This window comes from Pelophylax lessonae (assembly GCF_965119305.1).
Source record: "Pelophylax lessonae genome assembly, chromosome: 2".
In the NCBI taxonomy this organism is placed as follows: Eukaryota; Metazoa; Chordata; class Amphibia; order Anura; family Ranidae; genus Pelophylax; species Pelophylax lessonae.
This window is the reverse complement of record NC_138769.1, coordinates 583,666,534-583,676,752: the sequence shown is the minus strand read 5'-3', so window position 1 is coordinate 583,676,752 and position 10,219 is coordinate 583,666,534. Positions and strand designations below refer to the sequence as shown.

At 41.1% G+C, this 10,219-nt stretch overlaps 1 protein-coding gene across 1 annotated transcript in view; it reads left to right on the top strand.

Moving 5' to 3' along the window:
* Positions 1 to 880: 880 nt before the first annotated feature.
* Positions 881 to 10,219, top strand: part of SMAGP (small cell adhesion glycoprotein) — a gene marked incomplete at its 5' end in the record, with an annotated part of 62,135 nt that continues 52,796 nt past the window's right edge. The window contains one exon of the mRNA XM_082248149.1: positions 881 to 971. Within this exon, the coding sequence (XP_082104275.1) occupies positions 881 to 971 (91 nt within the window). The remainder of the gene's footprint in view (positions 972 to 10,219) is intronic.

Here is a 10,219-nt window from a genome sequence, read left to right as displayed (position 1 = left end):
GAAATCTTTCCCTTAGTTAGTAAACGCAATAACTTTTGCGCAAACCAATCAAAATACGCTTATTGCGATTTTTTTTACCAAAAATATGTAGCAGAAAACAAATTGGCCTAAAATGATAAAAAATTTAGATTTTTACATTTTTTGGGGGGGAATTTCATATAAAAAAATGTGAAAAATATTGTTATTTTTTAAAAATTGTCGCTATTTTTTTGTTTATAGCGCAAAAAGTAAAAATCGCACAGGTGATCAAATACCACCAAAAGAAAGCTCTGATTGTGGGAAAAAAAGGACGTAAATTTTGTTTGGGTGCGGCGTTGCATGACCGCGCAATTGTCAGTTAAATTCGCACAGTGCCGAATCGCAAAAAGTGGCCCAGACGTAAGACAGCAAAATCCTCCGGTGGTAAAGTGGTTTGACAGTGGAGTGAATTTAGGCAGTATTGCAGCTGAGTTATCCTGCAAGGAAATAGTTTGGGTACTTGTTTTTATGGTCCACGGAACTGGGGGAAGCTGGGGTAGAGATAAGTGGTAGGTGTTCCTGTTCCTGATCTCAGACACTTGGAAGTTAAGGGCACAGCTTGAAATAGTCTTTGTACAAGTCCAGGCCTAGCTAAGGACACATGTCCTATAGAGCTGTAACATCTGAAAAAAGGAAACCTAGTGGAACATATAATATTTTATTTTCTAGAGCTATTTATTTTTGTTTTTTAGCAGTTTAGATTTTGATTTTAGTTTCTATTATAATTACTTGCAGATCTGCAGTTTATTTTCATTCGTTTTTTGCTGGTTGTGGTTCTAATATGTAAAATAGCAAAACAAAGTCACTACACATTCCACATTGTAGTTAAACTGGTAAGGTAAGATCAAGGAAACGCCTTTAAATGAGTAAGCATTACCTTCTGTGTTTAAAATTGCGACTAACCCCGGAACAGTCCAGGCTAGACAATACACCGCCTTTGAACAATATACAAGGTACGTATTAGACTTGGACCTTTAACTCAGTGTCTACTATCAGCATCCAGACTTCTTTTGTATATGCTAAGTGAAGAACAAAAAGCATTATAATGATAACTCTGGGAGTAAAAGAGTTAATGCTTCCACATAACCAGCAGTTAGCAAACAGTTCCTGGAATGATTATTCCAGTTGAGTAGTTGTAATACAAATATTTAAGCAATAGCAGTTCCTTGTTTCTTAAGAAACACAAAGGCCAATGAACTGTACCAATATACTGTATAATGAGAGGAATATGAAAAAATTAGGTTTCTGTTTATCTAATAATAAACGTAACGACTTGAAGACCAGGCCTTTTCTGGCACTTTTTTATTTACATGTAACGCTCAGTATTTTTTGTTAGAAAATTTCTTAGAATCCTAGAACATTATCTATTTTTTAAAGCAGAGGCCCTAGAACATAAATTGGTGGGTTTTGCAATTTTTTATATTACATGGTATTTGCACATCAGTTTTTTGAACGTAAATGTTTTTTGGAAAAAAATTACTTTTTTGAATTTTAATGCAAAAAAACACAATATAAAACCCAATTATTTGGTACTAAATAAAAGAAGATGTTACTCCGACTAAATAGATACCAAACATGTTACGCTTTAAAATTGAGCACGCGCGTGCAATGGTGACAACCAACATAAATTTACTATCCATAGGCGAAGCTTTAAAAGCCTTTACAGATTACTATTTTAAATTTACACAGCAGGTCTGGTGCTACAATCACTGCTCATGATCTAACGTTCATGGTGATATGTCACATGTGTGGGACGATTACTGTTTGCGTGCTGGATCGCTGCATACATTTACCTTTGCACGTGAGCACAGGGGCACTTTACATTTTTTTGCTAAATATTATTTATGGATTTATGTTTATTTTTACACTGTTTTTTTTTTTTTTTTCACTTTTATTGCTGTCACAAGAAATGTAAACATCCTTTGTGACAGAAATAGGCATGTGACAGATACTCTTTATGAAGAGGTCTGGGGTCTATAAGACCCCAGATCCCTCCTCTTCCCTTAAAAGCATGTGATCACATTAAGATCTGTGTGATCGAATACGTTTGATTTTTTGAAACTGGTGCAGTTTTAGGTAAGCAGGAAGTGATGTGATGTCATCGCTTCTGGGTTACCATAGCCCAAAGCCAAACAAAGCCGATCTGGTCTTTGTTTCGCTCTGCGATCAGCCAAGCATGTTGATCGGGACTCCCGGTGGGAAAGGAGATCCCGGGAAAGCAGCGGAAAGCAGTGTGAGTCCCATCCCTCTGCTTGTAAAAGTAATCCAGCGGGTAGATAGCCACTAGGATTGCTTTTACAAGACAGCCCACCATCTGCTCTAAGAGTCCTTTCACACTGAGGCACTTGTAAACTGCCCAAAAAAATCTGATCCCTTTTGCAGTGCTTTTGAGGCGTTAGCGGTGCGCTTTTTTTTTTTTTATAGATACGTGACTCAAAAATTGCTTCAAGAACCATTTTAAGGCGCTTCTTTTAGTGCTCCAAAGATGCTGCTTGCAGGATTTTTTTCACCGTACTGCCAGCTCACCGCCCCAGTGTGAAAGCATTCATTGATTTCAATGGTAATAGGTTTTCGCAAGCTTTTCAGGTGCTTTTTCTAGTGCCAAAGTGCTTGAAAAGCGCCTCAGGGTGAAAGGGCTCTAAAAATTGATACCCGGATGTAGCCTGCAGCTGCAGACAACATCCCAGTATAACCATTTGAACTCCAACGACATACCAGGTATGTGAAGTAATAAACTTCATATGAATAAATATACAAATGTTTCTGTTTTGTAACTATTGATACAGGCCTCATCTGTGCTTTTTATTAGTTTATTAGGTTCACTGCTAAATATTGTCACAAGATAGTTGATGGAGTGATGGAAGGAGAAACGCTGCAGCCCAGCATTCCCTTACTCATATAAAATTGTGTCTTTGTATCGTACACAAAATTACATTTATTTTGGGGTGCCTGTAAATTGACCCGAATTACTGTGCAGACTTCTGGAAACAGCAGTGAGCTAATCACAGGAATTTTGAAGGTTTTAGAAAATCATAACTCTTATTATAGCTGTTTGCGTCACCACTTTTCTTGTTCAGATGTCAATGCTGGAATTGTAAGATACCTGGCTGTGTCTCTAATCCTTTCCCACACTATCTGGCTAGAGTTCTGCTTTAAATTACAATATGGCTGCAAATGCAGAAATTTTAAATACTGATTGATTAAAAATAATTTAAAAAAAAAACAGTTAGGCCCCTTTCACACAGGCGGACCATTCAGATCTGCCTGTCCGTATTTTTGGCAGATCTGAACGGTCCCCCCATGCATCCCTATGGGGCATCGGATGTCAGCGGAGACATGTCTGCTGACATCTGATCCGATCCGATCTGTCAAATCTGGACGGATGGAAACCCTATTTTCCATCCGTCCAGCGGATCGGATTGGATGAGAACAGACCGACGGTCCGTTCCCATCCGATTCCCCCATAGAGATGTATGGGGAACTGACAGCTGTGTCTCCGCACACAGCGCGTAGAACAGCTGTCATCCTCCTGTTCAGCGGGGGATCAGCGGATCGATCCCCCGCTGAGATAAACGGAGTCCGTCTGACGGACGGATAGTGTGAAAGAGCCCTTAGGCCCCTTTCACACATACGGTCCATTCAGTTCATCAGTTCAGTCACGTCAAATGTATACGTTTTCCATCCATTTTTCATCCATTTTTCATCCGTTTTTCATCCGTTTTTCGTCCATTTTCATCCGTTTTTCATCCGTTTTCATCCATTTTTCATCTATTTTTCATCAGTTTTTCATCCATTTTTCATCCGTTTTTCATATGTTTTTTTTTTTTACATCCACTACCAATGCAAAAACGGATGAAAAACGGACCGTTTGTCCGTTTACATCTGTTTTTCGTCCGATCCGTTTTTTTGACGGATGAAAAATAGGGCACTCATCCGTTCCAAAAAACGGACATTGACAAGAGCGGATGAAAACAGATGTAAATGGATGATCGTCCGTTGTCATCTGTTTTTACATAGAGATGCATTGATGTCCATTTTTCATCCATCCGTTGACGGATGAAAAACGGACCGTATGTGTGAAAGGGGCCTTATGCTTCTTTTATTAGGCTAACAGTGGGAGTAAACATTTTAATCAGAAACAAAAAGTAAAATACAGATTAAAAACCAATAGGAACTGATTACATTTTAGCTATGTTAGAACCCAGTAAAATAGATTTTAAAGTAGGGCCGCACTTTTATCAAAGCTACTAAAGCTAATACATTTGTTTATAAGTGGAGTGTCACTTACACAATTTGCTTGCTTAAATTTTCATTACTAAATTGAGGACTTGGAGAGTTCAATAAAGGATCATCACATCATTGGAATGTAAGGGGACACCTATGGGTGAACATGATAGCAGTGAGGAAAAGTCTTCTTTGAAGCTGGAGAAACATTGTCCCTTGATTGGGTGACTTTAGTTAACAAACATTTGACTCACTTGGCTACAAGGGACAGTGCATATATACTATATACTGTGGGAAATGGGCTTTGACATGTGAACCGGATCTTGTAGGATCCCTTGTAGGGCAGACTTATAGAAGCACTGGAGAAGTCAGTACTCTGTACTTCCTCCTATGAGATACAGACACCTGAAGGCACCTTTCATGCAGCAAACTAAGCATGACTGCTATGTGATTAGCATGCAAAAGGAGACACTGATGATTCAAGAGGTTGAAAGATGCTGAAAATTAGCCTAAGCCCTCATTCACATTGGAGCGACTTGTCACGACAGGTCAAATCGCATGACAAGTCGCACCCTATTGGCCATATTCAAATTCATGCAATGCCGACAATGCGGTGCCACATCAATTTGAAACAGTAGTTTCTGCACTACTTTTGTTGAATTCTGGTACGACTTGCATAAACATCTGTGCATGAAGCCGCATAGATGTCTTCAAAGTCACACCCAAAATCACACTGACATTCAGCTTTGAAATCATGCGATTTCAGATGAAGTCGCACAATTTCAATGCTGCATTCAATGTGAACAAGGGCTAAACGTACAGACCTTGTCATAACAGAAAATGCTGATAGATCAACTTTCACATAAAAAGTTCAATGCCTGATCTTCTTCTTACTATATAGTAAATGCAGCTTTTTTGGTTAGTGTCTTAATTGTAGTTGTCCAGCAAAAAGAACTTGCTACTGGAGCCCTATCAGTAAAAAAACATTTGCACTTTAACATTACCATTTGCTCCTAATATTTGTACATTTTTGGTGCTGAAAACTGTCTCTGCTCTGGAAAATGCAGTTTAACCACTTCTGGACTGGAAGGTCTTACCCCTTAATGACCAGGCCATTTTTTGCGTAACAATTGCACGGTGTTGCAACACTGTACCCAAATAAAATGTATGTCATTTCCCCCCCCCCCCCCCCCCCCACAAATAGAGCTTTATTTTGGTGGCATTTATTTGATCACCTGTGAAATTTTTATTTTTTACGCTATAAACAAAAAAGAGCAGCAATTCTGAAAAAAAAAAACAATATTTTTGACTTTCTGGTATATAACATTCCCAATAAAAAAATATATATATTTTTTTCATTGTTTTAGGCCAATTTGTATTCTGCTACATATTTTTGATAAAAAAAATCACAATAAGAGCATATTTAATGGTTTGCGCAAAAGCTATCGCGTCTGCAAACTAGGGGAAAGATTTATGTCATTTTTATTTATTTTTTTACTAGTAATGGTGGCTATTAGCGGCTTTTAGCAGGACTGCGACATTGCGACGGACAAATCAGACACCTAACTGACATTTTTGACACTTTTGGGGGGACCGGTGACATTACTACATTAATCAGTGTTGTGTTAAAAAATTATACACTGTTACTGTACTAATGACACTGGCAGGGAAGGGGTTAGCGCCAGGGGTGATCAAAGAGTTAAATGTGACCATAGGGGGTGCTTTCTAACTGTGTGGGGGATGGACTTATGGAATGAACACAGAGACCTATGTTCCTAAATAGGAGGAACACAGGAGCCCTGTGTTCATTGCTGACAGAACAGCGGTCTGCCATGTTTACAACGACAAACCGCTGTTCTCTCTCCACGGGGATCGATCGCGGTTGCCCAGCGGCACCAAGCGCTTCCGCAAAGCGACGTACAAGTACGTAGTTTCGCAGGAACCTGCCGACCTGCTGCAGTATATGTACAGCGGCTGGTCGGCAAGTGGGTAAAACATAGCCTTGTTACAAAATCCTACAAAGGCGCATACCAATTAATCCAATTAAAATGTGCAAAACTGTTCCCCCATATTTAGAAGTAGCAATAGAATTCTGTTTGAACACAAAACAATTACCCTCAATGCTCTAATCAATTTATTTGTGTCCTTTAGCAATCACCTATAAATATTTTAAAAACAAGGAAATTAAATGAAAAATCATCACATGAACAATAATTGAAAATAACTTCCATGAATATTTTCTGATTTGGAATTTTTAATGCCCCTACTTTGCAAGGCTGTAAAAAATATTAACCACTTATAAAAGTCACATTTAAAAGTTTGGTGCTATGTAGATGTATAATTTATGTCCACACCCAAAGAAAAAAGCTGTATCTTCTGAGAATGTACTCTGTAAACTTTATGTGTTGTGTACTGTAAAAATGTAAAAGGTCATAGAACAAAGTGCACAATTTTGGGACAGCCCACAATTTAAAATAAAATCAGAATATATACAATACCCACATCCACTTCCCTGAACAGTGTGTTTTGCCCATGCAGAGTACAGTAACAGGTTAATTTAAATGTCCTACTTCCTTCCTCAGCAGATGATCCAAATCGACCAAAACTTTGTATTTGCTCTGCTAGGAAACAGGAAGTGACATAAGCAGCATGTGTATGTGCGTCAGGGGGGCATTAGGTGAATCTGTTACTTTACCCTACAAGTTTATTTTTTTTTGAATTAACATCTTTTTTATTGATTTTTCCATACAAGCAAAAAATAATATAACAGTAACATTGAAGTAAACATTACGTATTCCGGAACAAGGCGGACACAGTTACCAATAAACGAATACACTGCTATACATGAAGGTTCCGCAAGGAAAAGGGAAAGAAAAAAAGGAATGAAGTGATATGACGTGTAACAAAGTGATAAGGCGAGTATTTGCCAAAAAATAAAAAAATAGGCAACATACACGCTGAAAAACTAGCAGTGAAGCAAAAAAAAAAAAAATGGAGAAGTCCTCCCCTCTTAGTAGAACCTACACCGGGTTGATGTCCTCAAAACCCACTTACATGGGTGCTTGTTCATATGCCCTGGCTCTGAGTCATAAGTATGTTTACCCAATGGGTCGAATCGGATGTTCTCTAACAAATAGGTATCAGTACCAGTGAAATGCGCCCAGGGCTTCCACCGCTCTTTAGTCTGTTCCTCCATATTCTTCAGAGTAGCAGTCAACTCCCCCATCCTATAAATCTCATTAACTTTGGAGAACCATAGCTTACATATAGGCGGTTGGGTTTGTCTCCACATGGCTGGGATACACGCTTTTGAAGCATTAAAAAGTCAGAGTGTCAAAGTGAGCACCTTGTGAGGTGGAGAAGGAACAACGCAGGATCCTCTCCCACCTCGAACGCAGTCAGTTGTTAAATAACTGAGGCTACTTTTATCCAGAAAGGACGTAAAGAGAGGCAAGCCCAGAAAACATGGAGCATTGACCCCTCTCCCGAGCCACAACGCCAACACCTATCCGAACAGGTCGCATCCATCTTATGCAGTACCACAGGGACCCTATACCATCTAGTCAGGATTTTACATCCTACCTCCTGATATTTACAATCCATAGAGGATTTATGTACCATTGTCAGGATCTTGTCCTTTTGTGCGGACGTCAAAGAAATTGCAAGCTCCCTCTCCCATTGAGATATAAATGACAATTTTTGCCGTTTGGATTCATCTGCCAGCAATGAATAACATAGGGACAAGGTATGTCTAAGGGGATTTCCTGCTCTGCATATGGTTTCAAATGTGGTTAAGGCTTGTGGTTCATAGCCCTGCCGCCGAAGAGAAAGAAGAAAATGTCGCAGTTGGCAGATGCTCAGATAGTCCAACAGTGGTTCAGCCCATGAGGCAATCTCTCCATGAGTGGGTAATGGGCCCTGCTGCCATATATCTAATAGGCGTATCCTGCCCATGAGGGCTAATCCACGTACCTTAGCACTTGTACATCCCAGAGAAAATTCCAGGTTACCCAATATGGGAATAAGAGGAGAAGGTGCGGGTGCCACCTTCGGGTGTTGCTTAACACACCGCGATTCTTGAAGAGTAGCCCCAATCTTGGGGTGAGAAAACACAGCATCCGAGGGAGAGAATGAGGACCAGGGGGCCGGTGGAGTCAGCTGACCAGCTTCGCCGACCTCCAAGCCAACCCAACGCTTGGATGCCGCATTACTGTGCCAGTCCAAGACTCGCACAAGGTGTGAGGCTCGGTAATATTGAAGGATATCTGGGAGACCAACTCCACCCTTCGACTTTGGCAGAAACAACGTATGTAACCAGATCCTGGGGGACCTGAAGGCCCAGATAAAGGAACGGAACAGTACCCGAATCTGTTGGAAAAATTATATGGGGACAATAATTGGCAGGACTTGCAGTATATAGAGAAGCCGGGGCAAGATGTTCATCTTAAGTGCACTGCACCGCCCAAACCATCAAGGATAGGGCTTGCCAGGCACGGATCTCTGCCTTTATTATCCCCAACATAGATATGTGGTTTTTCCTGAATAGCTCTAAAGGGTCATCTGTAATCTGAACACCTAGCCCACAGCCCATTGGAACGGAAAAGATACGCGCAAAAAGCGCTCCTCATGCGCTGGAGTAGATATATTGAGTACAGCCGACCTAGTGAGATTAATCTTATAATTGGATAAAGCACCATAAGTGTGTAAGGCCACTAAGATATTTGGAAGTGAGATGATCGGGTTGGTGACAAAAAACATCAGGTCGTCCGCATATGCGGCCACCTTATGTTGATCCCCAGCAACCTGCATACCTGATATATCAGTTGACTGCCCTATTGAACATAAAAAGGGTTCCTTTGTCAAAATAAAAATAAGGAGCGACAATGGAGCCGTTTGAAATTGGAAAAAATTCCGACCGCCACTCATTCACCCTTACCGCCGCCGACGGTGTGGAATAAAGAGCCAATATACTTTGCATCATCTGAGGGCCCAGGCCAATATGTGACAGGGTGGCCCGGATAAAACTCCAGGCTACCCTGTCAAAGGCCTTCTCTGCATCCGTTGATAGTAACACCGAAGGTCTACGGGACACCCGGGCCATATGAACAAGATCAATGTCCCGGGTCGTGTTGTCCCTGGCCTCTCGAGACGGCACAAAACCCACCTGATCGAAATGCACAAGACGGGTGATATGAGGCAGGAGACGGTTCGCGAGTATCTTTGCGAACAATTTAGTATCAAAATTGAGGAGGGAAATGGGGCGGTAACTGGCACATAGCAGAGGATCTTTCCCCTCCTTATGAATGAGGGTAATGTAAGCCCTAAGAGAATTGGTGGGTGGCGAACCTCCGCCTCGCATCGCGTTAAAATGAGCTAGAAGGGGCTTAACTAAACGTGCCAAAAACTGCTGGTAGAATGGCAAATCCGGGCCGGGGGAAGAGAGCTGTCAATACACTCTCCTGTTCCCTTTTACGTTGTGCTCCGATTCGGATAAGGACACCCTAGACAATGCACTTATGAGCCTCCCATACTACTGACGGAGACAAAGACTCATCTACATTATCCGAAAAATAGTTGGAAAGCGACATATCTATCTCTGCCCTAACTTCTGGGATCTGGATTAGCGACTCGTTAAGCCTCCAAGTGTAAGGTCTAGCGGGCTTAGAGTCCCATGCACTGATAACATGGGCAGGAGCATGATCCGAATTGGAAAATACATCAACATGGGCAGAAATTACTAAAGGTAGGTCATTTTGCGGAATCAGGATGAGATCTATTTGGGTGTAGACGTTGTGGGTCGGGGAATAATAAGTATAGTCCCGCTCACCTGGGTGCATCAGTTGCCAAGGGTCAGTCAGATGAAGAGAGCTCTCGCTGTAAAAGGCGCAACCGTGTATGGGAAATACATGAAGTTCCCCTGGAAGCGTCCAAAAGCGGTTCAGCTACATAATTAAAGTCTCCACCCATCACGAGGTGC